This window comes from Myodes glareolus, chromosome 22 (genome assembly GCF_982192425.1).
Source record: "Myodes glareolus chromosome 22, mMyoGla1.1, whole genome shotgun sequence".
NCBI classification, from domain to species: Eukaryota; Metazoa; Chordata; class Mammalia; order Rodentia; family Cricetidae; genus Myodes; species Myodes glareolus.
Window position 1 is genome coordinate 39,079,654 of NC_142047.1, and position 22,021 is coordinate 39,101,674.

At 43.7% G+C, this 22,021-nt stretch overlaps 1 protein-coding gene across 12 annotated transcripts; it reads right to left on the reverse strand.

Moving 5' to 3' along the window:
- Positions 1-1,624: 1,624 nt before the first annotated feature.
- Znf821 (zinc finger protein 821) lies at positions 1,625-21,212 on the reverse strand. 12 transcript variants are annotated; one of them, XM_048437305.3, is made up of 10 exons: positions 20,959-21,210; positions 20,430-20,491; positions 19,568-19,830; positions 18,820-18,907; positions 17,279-17,395; positions 8,507-8,632; positions 5,230-5,378; positions 4,711-4,815; positions 3,335-3,501; positions 1,625-2,593 (listed from the first exon to the last, which is right to left on the reverse strand). In XM_048437305.3, exons 5-10 carry the CDS (start codon positions 17,316-17,318, stop codon positions 1,939-1,941), a joined length of 1,242 nt encoding a protein of 413 aa, XP_048293262.1. In that variant the 5' UTR covers positions 17,319-17,395; positions 18,820-18,907; positions 19,568-19,830; positions 20,430-20,491; positions 20,959-21,210; the 3' UTR covers positions 1,625-1,938. The 12 variants fall into 12 exon arrangements, with proteins under 12 accessions (XP_048293262.1, XP_048293257.1, XP_048293261.1 ...); XM_048437300.3 differs by having other exon boundaries at positions 18,820-18,936; XM_048437304.3 differs by lacking the exon at positions 19,568-19,830.
- Positions 21,213-22,021: the final 809 nt, after the last annotated feature.

The following is a 22,021-nucleotide window of genomic DNA, read 5'->3' on the forward strand; positions in this document are numbered from 1 at the left end:
CTTTTGGTGTTTGCGCCTTTTTCCTATCTCAGTTTGATGGGTGGCCATTGGGGCAGGATCACTTGGAGTAAATGATGATGTGGTCATTGGTAAACTTGGCAAATGGTGGGAACTACCTGACCCATGGTTCACCCCCACTGATGTGAATTTCAGAGTCTGGGAAATCTACCTGTAGACTAAGGTCAGCAGTAGGACTAATAGATGTCCTCACTGCTGGCCTTTCTACCTGTCCTTTACTCTGGCATACTGCCACACATTGCTGAAGTAACCCCAGTCATAGCCGCTGCTTCTGACTTAGAAATGTTTACCACCAATAAGTGATGAAACACCTTTATTTACTGTCTGCCGCAAAGTATCCTAAGTGCATTATCCATCATCCGTTGCTATTATTACTACCATTTGGGACAGGAGTTAAAGATCTGGCTCAAGTTACACAGTAATGGTACAGTGGGTTTTTTAGTTCTGATTTCTTTCTTTCTCTCTCTCTCTCTCTCTCTCTCTCTCTCTCTCTCTCTCTCTCTCTTTCTTGGTTGTTTTTGAAGCAGGGTCTCTCTATAGAACCCTGGCTATCCTGGGACTATGTAGACCAGGCTCAAACTCTCTGTCTCTGACAGAAACACCTGTCTGCCTCCCAAGTGCTGGGATAAAAGGTGTGCATCACCACACCTGGCTTGTCTTGTGATTTTGGTTGGTTAGTCGTTTTTGCGATGATAGGGATCGAACCTGAGGCCTCCAGCATGTTAGGCAAACAACCACTGAGCTGGAGTTTTGAACCCACACATCTATTCCTGAATTGTACTAATTCAGAATGTTGTGGAAATAATTGAATAAGTATTCCTTAGGACAGAGAGCATCCAGTTACTTGAAATATTTCAGACAGGATTTTGGTATGGAACTCTGTGAAAGGCATTTGGATCAGTTAAGTACTTAATTTCTTTTCAATGTAATTTTTTTTCTTTCTTGAGACAGGGTTTCTCTGTGTACAGCCCTGACTGCCTGATACTGGGTCTTGCAGAGCAGGCTGGCCTCACACTCAGAGATCTGCCTGTCTCTGCCTCCTGAGTGCTGCCACCGCCTGGCTTCAATGTAATTCTTAAAAGTATTTTTTCAGAGGTCAGTAGGACTTAGCCCTACTTTGTTGAGAGTAGCCCTACTTTGTTTGACACTTTTAAACAGCCTTAGACCTACAGAAGTGGGAGAGGAGTCCAAGTGTCTGTTACATTGGAAGAGGTCTACATTCCTGGCATAGTTACCTTTCTGGCAACAATTTAACTAGGGCACATCCTTCTGGACTTCATGATCTATAAATACCCAGACTGTGCATAACCTTTGTTGCAGGCTAAGGGAACTTCTGCTTGTTTTTGTAGCAGCACTGAACCAGAAATTGAGCAGCGCTCTTCTCCAGTGCATGGCAGCCAGACTGCAAGAGTCGGTAGTTGTTCTGCTCTGGTCTTCATCACAGCTGACTTGATATCACCATCACTAGTCCTCTGCTCAGAGAGCCCAAGTTAAAGCACATTCTGCCTCAGAAAGGAACTGGAAGCCACTACCTGAACATTCCCATCAGGCTCTCTCCTAGCACACTTCATTGGATAAAACAATGAGAGAAAAAGCCAAGGGCCAGTAAAGATAAAATTAATTTATTTGCCCTCACAGCTTCATGGACTGTACTGGGGTCCTACAGTCCCATAACCCTGGCCTGCCACAGTGGACTGAGGAGTCCAGGTTTCTGGAGTGCCTGCTCCTTTCTTTGTCCAGAGCTGCCTTGAGCTGGGTCCCTCCTGACCCCATCATGTTCCCACATGCAGAGGGTGCACAGGTTTCCCTGCAACCAACCCGGGCCTGCCTGTGGCAGCAAGGACTGTGGTCTCCTGGGTGACAGCAGCACTGATCCCTAATGGGCTGGAGTAGGTGGGAAGTCAGGCAGGAGGGTGTGGTTCAGTGCAGAGAGCTGCTGTTCTGTTCGTCAAAAGCCATTTTCCCCAGAAGCTGGCTGTCCAACTCTACCCCACTCACAGGCAGCTGGAAGAAGTTCATTTCAGCTGCTAAGGCTGCCATGGCAGAAGGGTCCTGACCAAACTGAGCTCGCAACATCATGTCCATTTTCTCCAGTCTCCTCTTGAGCCTCTTAGCTTCTCGCTCCCGGATGAGTCGGGCTTGCCGCTTCTCTGGGGTTTCATTGGCCCGCTTCAGCCTCATGGCCTCACGGTCTCGCTGTAGCCGGCGAGCTCGCTGCTCATCTGTCTCCTGCATGCGCTGCAGGCGCTTGGCTTCACGGTCCCTCATGCGTCTGACCTCCCGCTCCTCTGGGGTCTCATTGTCTCGCCGACTCTTCTTGGCTGTGCGTTCTCGTTCAAGTCGTTGTAGCCGTACTTCCAAAGGTTCATTCTGTCGACGGAGGGCCCACTTGCGCACACTGGGGGTCTGTGTTTCCAGTAGCTTGCGGTAGGCAGCACAGTTGTTGCACACAAGCAGAATTCCAGCAGGATATACTGGAGGACTACAGGAAATGTCCTTCCCTTCAGCACTGGAGGGGCCCTCACTGTGGACTTGGGGTAGGGATTCCATATTAAGTACTTCAGGAAGTTTCTCACTGGGAAGCCAATATTTTTGATGATTAGTATTTCTGTGTAGTAAGCCTCAGGTACCCAGGTAACTGACTTGCCCCATAACCACTAGACAAACTGTTGGAAGTCCACCACTATGACAGTGGAATGCTTGAAAGACCCCTTCTCTTCTTTGGACTAGGGTATCTACTAAATTTTAAAGCCCTCCTTGAATTAGCAACTAAACCACCTGCCATAGAAACCTACCCAAAATAACCCCTAAAGGCAAAGTCAGAATGGCAGTATTTTGTAGGAGCTGAGCAGGGCTGGGCCTGTTGTGTGAATGAGGGGTCTGGAGGTGGAGATTTCCTTCACACAGGTACAATTCACTGCTTTACCTCCTACCTGGCATTGCCTGCATTGTACAACCAAGGCAATGGGATGAGGACAGTGTTTTAGTCTTCCTAGAAGACAGCAGAGTGTGTCCTGACATAGGATCCTCTCAGCATACTGCAGCTTCTGTCTGTCTGCTTTATCATGAATGCTCTTGTGTCTCTGTATTACTTTCTAGTTGGAAATACTCTGACAGGGAAAGAAAAGCAATTCCTTTCCCTTGAGGGACTATCTAGTGCATACTGTCAAGCTTTTCTCCTAGTCTCATCACTTGTACTTCCAGATTATTCTATGAGCTCTATGGCATTACTTATCTCCAGTCCTTCTTTTGACCTGGGGAAGCAGCATCTTATATCCAGTAATTTGCTTAGCACAAGATCAGGTGTTCTACTAACCTGTTAAAAGTGGCATGGCTAGTAAAACGGGCTCCACACACAGCACAGTTAGACCGCTGGTCTTCCGAATGGATTAGGAGGTGGCGACCCAAAGACCCTGGGGAGCTAAGGGCCCGTCCACAGACAGGGCACATGTAACTCTTGGCACTCACCACTGCTGCAGTATGCTGTAAAACAAAGTCTTAATATGTTAATTTTGTGTTACCTCCAAGACAATCTGCAGCCCTTCCTTTTTTCCCGGTAGAACAAAGGACATGAAACTATTTGTTTAGTCATTCAGGCCATTGCTCATATTTTATTATTGCGAATTCAGACCATATTCTGGGATACGTAAATGGCATGAAGAATAATGGAGCTACAGAGCTCTCCACAGAGGCTGGGATTCGTGCTCTTGATAGTTTGGGCGTCCCTGACTCATATTATGTAGTTACAAGTGCATTTTAAGGTGCAATGAAGGAGTTAGATAGTAGTAGTGGTATGAACAGGTATTTATGGTGGCCTGCCTCTAAAGAAACTTTTCTTTTTTTCTTTTTGGTTTTTCAAAAATAGGGTTTCTTTGTATAGCCCTAGCTTTCCAGGAACTCACTCCGTAGACCAAGCTGTCCTCAAACTCACAGAGATCTGCCTGCCTCTGCCTCCCAAGTGCTTGGATTTAAGGTGTGCACCATAACTATCGCCAGGGTGAAGAAATACTTCTAATGAACCATCTTTATAGGTACAATCTATAAAGCTTGGTACAACCTAAACTGTCCTTTGTAGTACTGTCTTACAAACCACTAGTAAGTAGGTATGCTCTCAATTGGATTAGGGTAGAAAAGTATTTTTCCTTGTTTGTACTTTCCTTTCATTGGCATCTCAAAATATATCAATGTGCATTTTATTTATTTTGTGTGCTTGTAGTGTACCTGCGTATACTTGTGTGGTGTAGTGACCTACACCACAGTGTGTGTGTAGGTCAGAGGATAACAAGTGGCAATCAGTTCTCCTTCCACATTGTGGGTCCTGGAGACTGTACTCAGGACACCAGGCTTTGTGACAGGTGCCTTCACCACCAGAGCCATCTTGTTGACCACCCCGACCCTCTTTAAAAGACATCATTGTTAATAGAAGTTAGTTTCTCTTTCACTACTGATTGTATCAAATTGCTTAGGAAAACAAGACCACCTGGTACTTAATTTCCAAAGAGTATCTGTCTGGGAACTCAGAACCTATTTAGTAAAAACATCACCGTTATTTTCTAAGATGTTCTGAAGGGTGGAATGAGTCCTAGCAGAACCAACAGCCTGAGCTTCTTTTACCAAAGGCAAAGGCCACTGCAGCACCCGAGATCTAAACTGCTTGCATTCAGTCTCAGAACTCCTCTGCCCATTCCATACCTGGTACACGTGTGCAATCAGTTGCTCCCGACTCCCACAGTCTATCTGGCAGAGGGGGCACTGGCAGAGTTCAAGCAAGGGGTCAGAATTTAGGTTTTCTGTGACCTGCAAATCCATCAGACAGGCAAGTCATGAAGACTTTTCATTAATCTCTTCCATGCCCCACCTCTTTCAATAGTCCGACACAGGTGTTAGTTTTTGCTTCCCATTGGACTGAAGGATCAAGTACTGTTTGAAAAGAATTAAATTTTCTAGAATCTTCAAGGCTTTCTACCCTGAAGACATTGGACCGTGCAGGGAAAGGGTTAGCTTCCCTTCTGCATATTCCTTGCACAAATACTCAGGAAACATTTAGTTGGAAGCAGGTTCCACAGCACAGTCTGACTCTGACTTAAACGTGAAAGCTCACTTCAGAGGCTTCCTAGAGCAGTGCTCGCTCTGCTTGGAAAGAAGTAGAGCTTTTAGGGTCAAGGGTGTGGATGGAAGAGGGAAATGTAACAAGGACTGCGGGCCACTTGCCTCATGCTCTACTACGTCATTCCCACCACCAACAGGCTGTTCTGCATTTTCTAATTCTTTCTCCACTTTGACTACCCCACCATCTTCCTCTGATGTGTGGGAAGATACTTCATCTTGTGTGGTCTCCTCTTCATCACCTTCACTGTCACCTGGAACACATAAACTGGTCACTTGTTCTGAGTTTTACAGAAATATATCCTGAGCTGCTGTTCACTACAGGATTTGCAGCTACAATGAAAAAAACATTTTCAGACTTGAGGTTGTACAGTTTACATCAGTGCTCAGTGGGCACAAACCGTGTGACTAGAGACCACACACACACTAAAGGGGAAGTGTGAGGCAAAGTGCACTAGAAATGGTAACTTGCCATTAAATAATAACTACCATAAAAATAATTGTTGTTTATGAAATAGGCCTTATGTAGCCCAGGCTGGCTTCAGTCTCACTGTGTATTCAAGGATGATCTTGAAGTTCTGATCTTCTTGCCTCTTATCTCTCAAGTGCTGTGATTATAGACATGAACCACCAAGCCTAGCAAAATATCTTACACTTGAGACCATACTTCCCTAAGCACACCACACCAAACTCATTCCCGCAACACACAATCTGACTTAGCAACATTTCTTCCTGATTTTGTTTCTTTCTTACTTGTCTCTACAGTCACCTGCACACTCTCTATGCTGTCATAGACAATTCTACCTGAGACCACTAATCTCTTCTTTCACAACAAACATCAATACACACTTCCAGAAATAACAAAATTTTATTTCCTCTTATCAATAAGAATGTAAGAATAAATTAGTTTAAACTTACGTCAGTTTATAGGGAAATGGCTATACACTTCAGTGGAAAAAATGGGATTAGCATAGTAACCAACCTTGGGCAATTTATAAGGGTGGAAGGTGTTCAAGTTTATTCTGTTTTTTTTTTTTTTCCTTTTTCTTTTTCAGGATGGTTTCATTGTGCAACAAAGGCTGCCTTGCCTTGAAGTGCACAATCCTCTTGCCCCAAGTGCCTACTCTGCCCCGCCCCCACAAGACAGGGTTTTTCTGTATAGTCCAGGCTGTCTTGAAACTCTATTCAGATATCTGTCTGTTTCTACCTCCTATGTGCTAGGATTCAAGGCATGTACCACCTGCTCATCTGTCCACTCTGTTCTTGATCTACTAGTAATGCACATTTTAAACTAAATAAAGCCACTTTTCAGTTAGTTCTTTGGCGTATCTAAAGGATAACTAGATGTGAAAGAAGTGGGGGGGAGTGTCATTCTTCACTTTAGACATGAGTAACTGTTCTGTTTTAATCTGGGAGGGAAGGATGTGGTTGTAGGGTAATCTACCTGTGGCTAATGAAGCTGCAAGGTATATGTGAGTTGATTTTGTCTGTCATCTGTAAAATAGAGGGGGGGAAAAAGGTTGAGGGGGAACAAAAACCCACAGTCACAAATGAGCTTCAGTGTGGGTACTTTAAAGATAACAGAGGAAGCCACACCTAAGGAAGCTGTCAGTTGGCTGGGATAGCCCTCTCATTCCTGCTTGGATTCTGGGTTAACTTTCCTTTATTGACATATTCCTACCACACCACCTGCTGTTAACGATATGTGTCTATATTAGATGTGCTTGTTTTAAGTATGGTATGTTTTCCTTAAAGCTTTATTTCACTTGAGTCCCTCTCAGTTATGAAGCACTGGCACAGATTAGATCATACCATATTTTCTCACCAGCATCCAGTGTGGAGCACTTGTTGGCTTCGTCTAAGGCACTGTACTGCTGATAAAATACACTTTTGTAACTTGTCTATTATCAGAATATCTATGTCAGGAACTTTTTTTTTTTAAAGTATGCTGTCTATAAGGATGGTATAATTTTTGTTTTTGTCTCTAGAGACAGGGTTTCTCTGTAGCTTTGCAGCCTGTCCTGGAACTAGCTCTGTAGACCAGGCCTGCCTCCAATTTACAGAGATCCATCTGCCTCTGCCTTCCGAGTGTTGGGACTATATATAGCCTATGGCATGCCTGCAGATGTCTATGCTTACCTTTAAGAAACTACTGTGTCCCATAGGGTTTCTAGAAATTCTAGAGTTCATTTATTTTCTTTCTTTTTTGTTTTTAAATTTGTTTGTTTGATACGGGGTTTCTTTGTGCAGCCCTGGCTGTCCTGGAACATGCTCCATAGACCAGGCTGGCCTCCAACACAGAGATTCACCTGCCTCTGCCCCCAGAGTTAATCTGTGATTAAAAGCATGTGCCACCACCGCCTGGCTGTAGAGTTAATTTCTTTGTACCTAAATGATTAGTTGCTGTTTGTGTGTAGGGGTTGTGTCTATGTGGTTACTGTTTCATTATTAGTTTGGTTAAAACTGTAGAACTCTCTATACAGAGTTCAGAACAAACACACACTCTCTGTTTCTCTCTCTTTCTCCATCTCTTTCTTTTCCCCAAGTTTACAAGTAGTTAAAAAAAAAATCAGGGTTTCACCCTAAACTGATATTAATAACTATCCAATATCAAGTGTACAACATCAGGAGAGTATAGCATCTTTCTGGGAAATAACACAGCTCAGAATGAGTCTCTTCAAGTGGGTCATGGAACAGATAATGCATGAGCCTTAACTCATAGGACTACATTTTTCTTTCTTTCTTTTTTTTTTTTTTTTGTTTTTTATTTTTCAAAACAGGGTTTCTCTGTAGCTTTGGCACCTGTCCTGGAACTCGCTCTATAGACCAGGTAGGTCTCAAACTCAGAGAGATCTGCCTGCCTCTGCCTCCCAAGTGCTGGGATTAAAGGTTCTCACCATCACTACCCAGCAATATTAAATGTTTTTTGATCTAATTACACAGATATCTAGTAAAGGGTTTGGTGTGGGAATACCTGGACTTTAGCATTTTTATATGCTACACCATCTCATCACTAAGCAAATCTGCACAACATTAAAACTAGGACCTCAAGCAAAACTTCAATGACACTCTTATATTTCTTTTTATTTGACCTGGCCCATGAACTGCCTGAACACTAACCATTTCTATATTAGAATGTTCTATTTCACAACCACCACACACCTATCTATATATGGCACCGTGCCAATTACTAGAGTACATGTGTTATAAAAAAACAACATGCTAACCTGGCCCATGTCTCTCTCTGAATGAACATATTCAGACATTGGAGATCCACACCTCTTCTTAGAGCTTCCTCCCAACCCCCACGCACAATCCCCAGAGCACACACTTAGTTCTTCTCCCATTGCCCTGAGTCATTACCAGAAGGTGCAGAACTCACTGCTACTGGAGTCCTGATCTCTTAGTTGTTGGATAGCTTGTCGCTGACTGCCAAGGTCTCCAGGAAAATCAGTTTTCATCATCGCTTGTCGGGCTTGTTCTTCTAGCCCAGCAAATACTTGATCCCCTGGCGGTCACAAGGAATAACAGTCAGGTCACCAGTTGGGCAGTACATGCCTAGACAAACTAGTTGGAAGGTCAGACCATTCAAAATAGGGGACAGGCAGGTACCCTGTGGTGGGTTCATTCATCAAGTCATGCTGCTATCTCCAAAGTGTGGCTGATCTTCCTGGGCAGTAAGCTATCTTAAATCTTCGTATTCTTGACCCTTGAAAAGGTGATTAATCACGACTTTCCAAACTTAATTGAAGAATCTTAATTCCTTGCAACCTTCCATCAGGATTGGAGACACAGAGGTAAGAGGTAAGGTGATGGGATGGAGGCAGGACAACAAAGTGGGCAAAAACCTCTATACTTAAACTACCATCATCATGGCCCTAATTCATTCTATTTTACACTGCACACAAATGCTTTGGGTAACCCTGAATAAACCTCCATCTCATCTTTCTTCATTCCAAGATGTTTTGGACATTCCTCTTGCCTTTCTCTAATGTCTATCAAAATTAACCATAATAAACATGACTGGCTGAGTAACAGATGGGATGGGGAGCAAAAGGAGAGCAGATAACACTCTAACTAAAACTACCCTTGACGGAAACACACCAACTAGCTTACAACAAATACTATGTGTCCAAGTCTCCTTGGGTCAATGTGGCCTTTGTTTTTGCATAAAATATCCAGAAACTCAGGACCATCCCTGATTTTGCATTTACTTTTTATGAGCTCTGCCTGGGATCCATGTTATTGGAGACTTAACATCCAAGTGCTTTTTAATTTTCAGGACTAGGCATACAGAGAAAGAAAAGGTTTCTCTTATCTCAGTGAGAATGGAAACTACAGGCCCAATTACCCAGTCAGCAAGGGAGAATAATCTGGTGGGATGTTTGAGTATCCAACAGGACCTCTCTTACTGAAGAGGGAAAGGAAATAAACAGGCTAAGTTTTGGGGAGACAGTACAATGATGTAGAAATTGTTCCTTGGTCAGTGTAAAAATTGAAGAGGGGGTCAGCTCCATGATTTAGTTGGTCACTCATTCAGCAAAAATCCATAAACACTACTATATGTTAAGCACTATAAATACCAATTATAGTTATTATGTGACACTTGCTATTCTAGGCTTTATAAATACTATATAATCCTCACCTTAATTCTCTTTTTTAAATGTAATTTTTTTATTATTTGTGTTGGGGGAGAGGTATAGATGTACCATGATGAATATACAGAGGACAGAAGACAAATTTGTGGGTTCTGGGGATTGAACTCAAGTTGTGATGCTTGCACAAGCACTTTTACCCACCGAGCATCTTGTTGGTCCCCTCACCTTGGTTCTTTATATGGTAGGTATTCCTACTTCCCTACCTACCATTATATATCTTAATAACATATACTACCTATATGTTATTAAGAGGATAAGCAAGGGTGATGAAGGGATGGCTCAGTAGTGAAGGGTGTATATTGCTCTTACAGAGTTTAGTTCCCAGTCCCCATACCAGAGGCTCTCAGCTGCCTACAACTCCTGCTCCAGGAAATTCAATGCCTCTGACCTCCATTAAGTACCTGCACTTACATGTACATACACACAAACACATAATTAAACATAAATCATTTTTTTAAAAAACAGAAGAAAAAAAAAGAAAAAAGAAAAAAAAAAACAGAAGAAAACTATGGTCTATGGTGAAACCAAGTATTGAGGACTGTACAACTATGTGTCCTTCCTGGGCCCCCATTTTTCATCTTTAGTGTCCATTTTTCTTGTGATGGTGGCTAAGCTTAGGGCTTTAAACATGCTAAAAACATACTTTAGCTATAGTGAAATCCAGACTTCCCATGTGCTGCCAATGGAGGTATAAATTCAATGTTATAGGGGCTTCACAGTAGGTCTGCTAACAACAAATACTTGTCTCTGTGTGACAAGACTGGCTCTGATCATAGTATTGGTGCTATCTTCATATCATGCAACAACAATTTAAATATCAAAATGCTTTCAAGGCCAAGTATGACAAAAGGAAATATATAGTTCTGATACCGTTGTCATGAGTCATCATGCCTGGGTTAGAGAAACTGACATTATGGCAATTATGACTCATCCTGTGGGTAAGGATGGAGGTGGGGAGTGTGTATTCCTAGGTACACAGACCTCAAGAAAAGGAAAAATAAGCTGCTTTAAGACTGTGTTCATGTGTTTTTGTCTTTCGTTTTTTGTGACTGGTTCTATGTAGCTCTGGCTGGCCTGGAATTCATCATGTATCCCAGAATTCACAAGTAGGTACATGCCTCTGCCTCACGAATGTAGGGATTAAAGGTGGCACCACCACGCCTAGTCAGTCTTCACAGTTTCTAAGGTAACACACGGGCTATAAATTACTGCTAAAGGAGGCAAAAAATAAATTGTACAGAGTGCTTTCCCTTTCTTCTCTGCAAAAGTAAAGTATTTCATTTCTCCGTATTGATTCCATTGAAACAATAACAACAACAACAACAACAAAAAACAAACTTATGGCCAGCAGTTACTGAATTCCTCTAGGTTGGTTCATGGTTTTGGACCTAAGGGGCAGAGACTAATCTAGCACTAAGGAATAAATTATATACTGGCACATACTGTAAATGTCAATCAGTATCAGCAATTCTCATCAATAACACTTTAGGTTTGTAAGGAAACTTAGATTTATAACATGCTAGAAATGAACAATAACAAATTTCTGTCACAGAGTACCAGTAGAAAGACATCTAGCCGGGCGATGGTGGCGCAATCTAAAAGGAGGCTGGAGAGATGGCTCAGTGGCTAAGAGCATTGGCTGCTCTTCCAGAGGACCCAGGTCAATTCCCAGCACCCACATAGTGGCTCACAACCACCTGGAATTCTGGTTCCAAGAGAGAGATCCACTGCCCACTTCTGGCATGGTACTAAGCATGCAAGGCAAAACACCCATATATATAAATTAGGTTTTAAAAGATAACTAAAAGTAGATGAATCTTTCAAAATGAGGAGTAATTCAGTTTAATCTTTATCAATATGAACTCAGAATTTAGTTTTGTCTATTAAGTTTAAATATTCAGACCTTTAAAGAATGGAATTTCTTCAATATGACTTCCCTGGGATTCTTGCTGGTAGTCTCAGCTAGGGAACTTGGGATACGCTATTTTTTTTTTCAGCACTATAGAAACATAACCTACTCTTTTACTCCATTTCTGACTATGGAAAGGCCTAAAATAAATATTATTCTTTAAGGCTGTTCCTATTTTAAATAGTACCATAAAACAGTACATATGCATTTTTAAATCTTAAAGAAGATTTTATCAAACTTCCTAAGAAGAGTCAGTAATTTTTCCAGGAGTCACTTTTACCTAATATCCAAATCCAACTGTCTAGAGTTATCCCTTGGTGAGAAGACAGTGAAAGTTGCTAAGAAAATGTGCTACACTGGGGCTACTGAGATGGCTCAGTGGGTAAAGGCACTTCCCACCATGCTGGAGTCCAATTCCAGGAACCTACATGATTGAGGGAGAGAACCCATAGTTAGAAGCTGTCCTCTGATCTTATTTTTATCTTATTATTATTTTTTGAGGGTTTTCTGTAGCTTTGGAGCCTGTCCTGGAACTAGCTCTTGTAGACCAAGCTGACCTTGCATTCACAGAGATCCACCTGCTTCTGCCTCCCGAGTGCTGGGATTAAAGGCGTGCACCACCACCCATACAACTTGAATTGTCTATTTTTATAATGTAGAATTATTACTTCTAATCTTGAGACTTATAGAATAGGTTCAAACTCTCTAGTTCACAGATATTAATGTAGGGTCACCTCCTTATTAAGTGTGGATACTTAGCTGCCTATGAATAGCCAGGTTCTACAGTAAAATCCAGGCACTCTTCTCTCTGTTTTCTCTTTTTAAATTTGGTATGAAATGCAAAGTTTTTATTACACTTTTGCCTTGGGATTCAGACTGCTGAAGAACAAGGCTGTGAAAGCCAGTTTGGAAAAAGATGAAAAAGATCAAGGTAAAGTCTCAGACGAACAAAGATTTGCTTTTTTCCCCTCGGGTCCTTAGTACAGTTTAGTAAATGCAATTCTGGGCTGCTTGAAATTACACAGTTGAACGTTCATTCTCTTAAGTGAGCAGATATCTGTTCAGAAAAAGCAGCAGTACTGGGAGAGGGGTGCTTTCGACTCCTTTTCAGCTGGCAGTCTGTGTAACCCAGGTGCTGTCTATGTTGGGAACAGCAATTACATCTCAGGAATGCTAGCAGCATGGACTGAGACAAAGCACCCTGGCTTCTCAGAAAAGAAAAGACTTTGACGCTTTTTCATCGCTGAAAAGCTTTCAGCTGAAGCTTCCAGTCTCTCAGTACCTTGCGATCTGAAAACAAAGTGTCTTAAGGAAAGTTTCTTTCTTGGTGGTTTCCTTGATTCTCGCACATGAAATCTGAGTATACAAAGGGCTGTATTTCCAAATTCTCCAGACAGTTGACAGACTTGTACTCAGAAAGGGGAGTAATGGAAAAGTGGGTGAGGCAGAAGGTCTGAAACACAAGGTTTCAATCCAGCAGCAGTTTCTCTATAATGAGTAATTCTGGGTTTTTAATTCTAGAATTTTGCACTGAGTCTGCTAAGGAGATGGGAATGGGCTGTCTGGATGATTTGAATATGAAAACAAAGTGTGTGCTAAAGTGTCCTGCCACTGGCTTCTGAAGTACATCCAAGAAATAGTACCTGGCTGCCACCGTGCAAGTCTTCCCCTCATTCCCCAAGGCGGGGTTTCTCTGTATAACAGCTGTAGCTGTCCTGGAACTTGCTCTGTAGACCAAGCTGGCCTCCAATTTACAGAGATCTGTTTACCTTTGCCTCACAAGTGCTGGGATTAAAGGTGTGCCCCACTACTGCTGCCTGGCTCGCTTTTTCTTTTTTCTTTTCTCTTCTCTTCCTTTCCTTCCTCTTTCTTTCTCTCTTCCTTTTTTCCTTCCTTCCTTCCTTTTCCCTCCCTCCCTCCTTCCCTCTCTCTCTCCCTCCCTCTCTCCTTCCTTCTTTAGAAGACAGGGTTTCAGAGGCTGGAGTGATAAGAGTACATGGCTACTCTTCCAGACATTCAATCTGATTACCCACATGACAGCTCACAAGTGTTTGTAATTCCAGTTCCAGGGGATCTGATGCCCTCTTCTGGCCTCTGTGGACATCAGGCATGCATGTGATACATAGACATATAGACGAAACACCCATACACATAAATAAAAATTTAAAAGTAAAATGAAAAACAGGGTCTCAAGCATTCCAGAACAGCCTCAAACTTGCTATGAAGCCAAGGATGACTCTGAAGTCTAAATCCTACTGCTTTTACCTTTCCCAGTATGAAGGTTATAGACATGGCCACTGTGCTGTACCTCATATATCCAGGATTTTATGCACAGTAGGCAAGCACTCTATCAACTGAGCTACAACCCCAGTTGTACAGTGGGATTTAAATATTTTTTTCTTTTTTTGGTATTGGGGCTAGAACCTAGAACATTCATAAGCAAGTACTTTACCATCAAGTTGTATGCCAGCCTCTAGAATTCTTAATATATCCATTTAGACATGCTTTTAACTTCAGGCCACACAGTCATTCCAGAAGGTTGAAATAAGGAAGCCCAGTTCTCTGCTCTAATGCAAACCTAGACTTTGGATCCATCATACTTACTATAAATATACAAACAGCATTAAGTTTAAGATGTCTGATTCGTTCCATGTCAGGTGAGAAGAGATTCAAGTGGTCAGAAACTAGAATTACCTACTTTTGCTTGCCATTATTGTCATGAACAATGAGAAGGTATTATTGTTTTGAAAAGGATAGGATCAGCTTCAGTCCCCAGATCATAAATAAATAAAAGGTGTTCAGAAACCAGCAAATCTTAGTGTTTTGTTTTCTTTGGTCAAACTGAACTCATCACGTGAAAAGACTGTCTCTGCCCAAAACTGAAAACTGCCTCTCTCAGGGCTCACTCGTTAGGTACATCTGAGTATTTGTGTACATAGTCCCACAGTAAAAGGCCTCTTAAAGGACCACTACTGAGAATCTGAGAAGCCCCATCCACTCTACACAGTACAACATTCAGTTGTTAGGTTGAGTATGGTAACATTTCTGCAACTATGGATAAATAGATATTTTCCGATCCTCCATGATCTGTTTGTTCATGTTTTCCAACTCCAGTACCAGCCCCAGTTTGTTTTGGCTCTGGCTGTCTATGGTGGGAGCAGATGCAACTGATAAATATAAGCTATGCAGACATAGGCACAGGCCCCTAAGCCTTTGTTGCTTCCCTAGCTTTAGTACAACTGTGCTGTCATTCCACAAGCAGTTACTCAGTCATGTCTGGGGAACCCTGGGGTGAATGGCTTACACAAGCGATACCGCCTTTGCTCCCTACATTCAGGCATGCTACATATGTTTCAGCATCAACATCTAAGTCTTCCTAAGTTGCTCACCTTTATATTAAGCAGCCTTGCAAATCTACCTATCCCAGAATAAAACTGGAAGCTCTCACCTGGTTCTAACTTATTCAACATTTCCAGGACTTAAACAATGATTGCACATGAAGGTTTGCTACCCGATGATATTAATGTAAGATGTCAAAGCTATCATAACTTCTTTGGTCACACTGTTTTCAATAAAATTTAAGTCACCTTAATTTCTTACATAATCAATCCTATCCAATGTTTTTGTTTACTTATTGCTTTAAAAGGAAAGTCTTACAGGGTGAGACTGTAGCTGGGTGGTAGGAATACCTGCTGACTATGTGTAAGGCCCTTCACAGAAAGATCATGTATACTCCTGAATTTTCTTCATCTGCTGCTGTACTCTACTTTATTCAATTAGTCCTCCATAATAGACACTTATATATTTTATGAAGGGTTAGTTAAGAATGCTTCTCTACCCAGATTATAGGAAAGTGGCTAATTATTCCAAATCTAATAGTAACTAACTATTTTGTTTGGGGTGTATGCGTGTGTGAATGTGCATATGCATGTATGTATGCACATGTATGTAGAGGTCAGAGGTCAATGCCTTCCTCTATTCAATCTATCTTATATTTCTGGATAGGGTATTTCATTGAACCTAAAGCTTGCCATGCCACCTAGACTGTCTGTCATCAAGTCCTAAATCCTCCTGAATCTACCCTGTCCCCCAGAACTGGGGTTACAAATTCATACCACTACACCTAGGTTTTTTAAAATGTAGAATGTATATGTGTGTGTGTGTGTGTCTGCAAGCATATACTGAGTATGGATGTAGACAAAAAACAACTTGAGGAGTTAATTCTGTCCTTCCACCATGCTGGTCCCAGGGATCATCAGCCTTCAAAGCAGGAGCCTTTTACCCACTGACCCATCTCACTGGCCCTTAAGTTTTGTCTTTGGTTTTTTATTACTTTATTTATTTACATGGATTCTGGGGATCTTAACTCAGGTCCTCATGCTTGTGCAATAAGCACTTTGTCCACTGAGCCATCTCCCAGCCCTGGTTTTTTGTTAACTGTTTCTCACTATGGAGCAGGGAAACCCTGACACATACATGCCTGGCCTTAGCAGCTTTCCTTAGCTGAGGAGGGAGAGTCTACAACCCCTCTGTTATATCCATGACTCTAAAACCAGAACCATGTGGCGAAAGCTGCCAAGTTCTGCTTCTTTTTTTTGAGACAGGGTTTCTCTGTAGTTTTTGGTGCCTGTCCTGGAACTAGCTCTTGTAGACCAGGTTGGCCTCGAACTCACAGAGATCCGCCTGCCTCTGCTGGGATTAAAGGCGTGCGCCACCACCGCCCAGCCAAGTTCTGCTTCTTGATGGGGTTGAAACTTGGCCCCCTGTCCAATTATATTTGCATCAGCTTTTTATTGTTGATGGTTTTCTTCATTGCTGAAGCTTTTCTTTAGTCTTTTTCACAAGGTGGAAATTTAGCTGGATGAGGTCTTACCGAGGTCACATAAACTTTGAGAGATATAAAACTTCTGCTTGCAACAAGTTTCCGTGTTCTCTAACAGATCACACATCTTTCATCCTCTGAGGCCATGTTTAAGTTCATGTTCTAGGGCCTCTTCCATCAAGCATTCCATTGCTACTGCAGTCAGCAAAATTATTATTTTACTTTATTTTTTTTTTTAGTTGGTTTTTCAAGACAGGGTTCCTCTGTTTAACAGCCCTGGCTGTCCTGAACTCCCTCTGAGATCTGCCTACTTCTGCTTCCCAAATGCTGGGATTAAAGGCCTGTGCCACCACCACCCGGTTTGTCTTAACTACTTTTAACTTCTGTGGTATACATAGTCTATAGTACCCCTCTGAGGTATACAGCATTATACTAGCTTGTATTTGTATGTTTCTTCTATGTTTATGTGTAGCTGCATTACAGTTTAATTATGTTATGTTTTTTATAGCCCTGAAACCTAGCATAATATTTTCACAAAGTAAGTTTCCTGCAATTGTTACTATAATATTAAGAATGAATAATGCATATACCCCTTACACAAGTTAGACATGACTAGAGTAACCTCACGCTTCAAATCCATGTATGTAAGCCTTTAACCCTTTCCTTTCCTCCACAAATGGGTGCGAGCCTCGCCCTAAATTTAGGTTTCTCTTTCATTCTGACCCTCATCTTCCCAGGTTCCAGAGGACAAAGCCCAGTACTCACAGTGAACTTTATTTGGATTTGTCTGTTTCCTACGGGACATGTTTCCCTGATATAAAAGCTCTGGTCTTTCCCAGTTTCACCACTGGATATGTCACTACCTCCTTGTGAGGTGCTAACCTGCAAAAATAAAAATAAATAAAAAACAATATTGTTAGCCTGTTATTCTCCCCAGAAATTACAAAATTAGAAATTTTCAAGACCTTAAAAAATACCTAGAGCATATAAAACTCACCAGATATAAATAACTGAGCTAATGAAATGAAAAAAAAATAAGCTGGATGGTGGTGGTGCACACCTTTAATCCCAGCACTTGGGAAGCAGAGACAGGTGGATCTCTGTGAGTTTGAGGACAGCCTGGTCTACAGAGTGAGTTACAGGACAGGCTCCAAAAGCTACAGAGAAACCCTATCTTGAAAAATCAAAAAATCAAAAAAAAAAAAAAAGTAAATACATTTCTAACCCAGTGTCAAGGTCCCAAGAAGCCTAAGGGGTGACTATTTTAGAGGACTTAAAAGAGATTTCTCTAAAACTACCTTTGGAATTTAGACTACTGAGTGGTCACAGTCAAGAATGAAGGACAGAAAAGGATGCAAATTCAGGCAATCGAGGTTAGAAGTACTGTGGATTAGAGGGATCACTCCCACAGATGTGAGGAAAGCAAAAGCATGACAAAGACCTGTAGCAGCTGCCCTGTCACACGTGCAACCAGAAGTCAAGGCCTGCAATTGTACCTAGATGGTTTTCTAAGAAACAGTGCTTAGAAGTAACAAAGGTATCACGTCTCTGCAATACAAGCACACTACCAGACACATAGCATGATGGCACCAGAGCAAGTCAAACTTCCACCACTCAGGACAGGCTCTCACCAGAAGAGTAGATGATATCCACACTCTGGGGAACTAGTCAGTCTCCCAGTGTGGATCAACTGGCCCTGCTTGTATGTTCTGGTGGTCAAAGATCATAACTTTATAGCCTCTTCTCAGTCCTGCTGTGTAGCAAGGACACCAGGAAGCAGTAAGAGAAACACTGCTGAGAAGAGCAGCAGAGATGTGCATCTGCCCACTGACAAAGGAACAGGCAAATCCTTAAGTCCGAGCTTCCTCATAAGACTGGTTCAGCTGTAAGCATGGTAAGAGGCTCTGATGTGGATTAGTACAGAAGCTGTAGCCTTGTCTTTAAAAGACAGAGAGGGTTGGGGACGTCATACAGCAGTAAAGCACTTGTCTAGCATGTGTCAGGCCCTGGGTTCAGTTCCCAGCACCATAAAACAAGACAGACAGACACCAGAGTGAACAAATGTAAACTGAAGAGTCTTTTCTACCAAAGTCAGGGAGGTGCGTTTAGTCTTCCCCAATTCCTTTCAGTCCCTGCCTTCTTAAATTGTACTCACATGTAGAAATTTTATAGTTTATTACTTTAAGAGAAACGACTTGTTGTACTTTGCACTCTAGTTAATGAAGACTCACCTGCTAATGCCAACTAACTCCTCTATGTAACTAGAAAGGCCCTCAAACCTGTAATCAGATCCTGCCTCCCCTTACCAAAAGAAGAAAGAAACCGCAAATGGCAAAGACAGGCCTCCACAGGAAGTGGCAAAGGAAGCAGCTTTCAGGCAGTCTTCTATCATATCTGCATACCAAACACAGTTCTTTTCAGACCTTCAATTAAAAAAAGGAAAATAACTCCTAATATGTACAATAGAAAAACCAATTTTAGACAGCAGCATACTGATATCTAATACAAAGGATATATATTATCTGTGTTTTTCTTTTTTTTTTCCCTTGGAAATATGAGTCTCATGTATCCTTAACTGGTCTTAAACTGGGTGAGTAGCCAAGAGTGACCTTGAACTTCCGATATTCCTGTCTCAAGAGAAGACAGGCAGCCTTCTTTCTCAGTTTGAAGTGGTGCTGGGGACTGAAGCTGAATATGACTTTTGCATACTGGGCAAGCACTCTACCAACTAAGCTACACCCCAGTTGTACGGGGTGGTCTTCTCTCCCCTGCTCCTACTCTTTTTGGAGACTCTGCCTTGACTTCAAACCCCTGGACTCAAGGGACCCTGTGGTCTCAGCCTTCTGACTAGTGGATCAGAGGTGCGCATCACTACACCTGGTTTATTCTTTCTAGACATCTTAACACAAGCTGTGAATGAATATCACACTTCAGATCTTTTTTTCCATGTCTATGGAATCCCAAAGTGGAGAGCTGAATGAAATGCAGATTGTCTATCTTCCTACACTTCTCTATTGTATAATGAAAACCAAATGAAATCTCATCTCCATTTACCCCCATAAAGATCAGGAACTGAAGCTCTGAGAGAGGTAATGAAATCTATTTGAAAGAATGCCAAGTAGCTTGAGCCAAGTAACTGTTTAGATCATCTTAGCAAGACAACAGTTCAGTACTAAAGCTACAAGGCAGAGAGATGAAATCTGCAGCAACAGGGCTGCAGATTCAGGAAGGCAGCCGCATCGCATCCACTGTGTCTCCGGGTCCTCCTAGTGGCCCACTGGGGAACTGACCAGATGGCACCTCATGAGACTTCACACCTGAAGAATCAAAGAAAAAATAAACACACACCCTCCCTTCCCACAAAACAAAGCCAAGCCACAATAATTAAAACAGCCACCAGAAAAAAAAAGTCCGGGTGGAACCCTTAAAAATAAGAAACTGACAAATGGCCCTGGAAGGGCGCTCCTGACCCAAACAGCACAATAGCTGAGGTTAACTTTATAGGTGGCAACCCTATTAAAACAAAACAAAACAAAAAACCCGTAGGTACGCTGTCTAAAGGTCACTTGGTCCCTTTTAACTTTGGCACTGCCCAAATGTGAAATTTAAGCTTGGAATGTAACTGGAGAGCTAGCTGCCTGACCCTATTCAGCTGAAAGAAAACTGGAACGGGAAGAGCGGTAAACTGAGGATCAGACCTACAAGCCTGCTACTTTTAACGGGTGCAGTTTTGTCATCTATAGAGCCACAATCAAGACCTTGGGAGGGTGCATCACCCCCATTCATCCTTGTCTCTGCTCTCTCATATGTGTTAGAGTATGTGTGTGTGTATATTTATAAGGCCAGTCTTTGTGTGTGTATGTGTGTGTGTGTAAGTGTGTAAGGCCAGCCTTAAGAAAAGAGGGTGCATTCCCACCTCCAGCTCTGGTGCGGTCCCACGGAGCAAAGTAAACTCGCCTGAATCCAAGTGATGTGAATCTGCCAAAAAGGAGAGAAGAAGGGTGGTCATATAGCTGTTTCACTGTCCCCCCGGATCCTCTAGGGTCGCGGCTGGAGCTCATGTGTACCATCATGAGATGGTCTCCCTGCTTTCTCGAATCGGAGCACAGGTAAATCGCAGGTATTAAATTGTAGCCAGAGGTCTTCCGAGGCGGTTGAGACCAACCCTCAGACCACTTAGCCTTGTCCGAAATCTAAATTTAGTAGCTCCCCGCCCGTTCGCGCCAGGCCGGCCCGTGCCCCCCGCCCCGTCCGCTCTCCCACGCCCATCCTCCCCTCCCCCAGCTCCACCCCAGCCTGTCAGACGCCGGCCCGCGAGGCCCGCACCCAGCCGCCGCCAACACCGAGCCCACCCCTCCCCAGGCACCGGCAGACAAAAGGCGGACGGCGGCGCGGAGCGGCAGGAGCTACACTGGCTGCTGGCTCCCTGCGCTAGGGCGCTTTACCCTCTGCCTCGGCGCTCCGCGTCCCTGGGCCCCGCCTCCGGACAGACAGACCGTGGGACAATGGGCCCCAGCCGCAGCTCGGGTTGGCGGGGCCGGGGCTCTCCGGGACCGGACCCCGGCGGGCAGAGGGTGGCGACGGGCCGGGTCCGCGGCGGGGAGGCGAGGGGCGTCGCGGTGGACGGACAAAGCCAACGGCAGACAGACGGACAGAGGGGGAAAAAGATGGCGACGCGGGCAGCGGGAGCGCGCTGCTCGCGCTCTCGCAGCGAGTGGGGCGCGTGCCGGAACCTCACCTCTCTCCTCCCGCCGCCGCCCCGACCCCTCCCGGCTCCCGAGGCGCGCGCCTGGCGTTATGGGCGGGGCCTCAGGGAAAGGGTCCGGGAAGGCGGGACTTAGGGAGCATCCAATCGCTGGCGTTCCGGAGGGGCCCCGCCCTCGCCCTGGTACTGGAGACCCTGGATGAGCACCTCTGGGAGCTTTCGGTAATGCTCTCAACCACTCCGCGCCCCCTTGGGCGGGTGAACTCCACTCGGCTGTCGACTCCCCTGGTTTCCTGCACCAACATCGAGTTCAGCCACAAAACCCACATCCCCCGACCACAGCTCCACCGCAGGCTTCCCCCTCTCCGTAGCCGAACCTGAGCCACACCGCCCCATAGTCACAAGCCCTCTTCACTCCCACTCGCCCTGGGGCTTCTTCAGCCCCCAAGGTATTTAAAGTGACGAAAGAGGGGGCCACAGATTCTGTGGGAGAGACTAACTTCAGCAGTCAGAACCTTGGGCTCGAAAAGTGGTTAGATTTATTTAGGGTGTTTACTTTTCCAACATGATGGTTCTATGCACAGGTCCTGGGTAACTTGTGATCCTTGACATCTAAACGGTATTCGGAAAGAGTGGGAGTGCTTGGACTCTCTTCTTTCTGACGCGACTCCTGTGATTGCCTGCCTCGCTACTTCTCCTTTGCCCTCCCTCCATCCCCCTCATTCTCAGGTGGAAAACCAGAGCCTACCACTGAAGTCTCTCCTACTTGGAGAAGTAGAGGGTGCCACAGAAAGAGAAGCCCT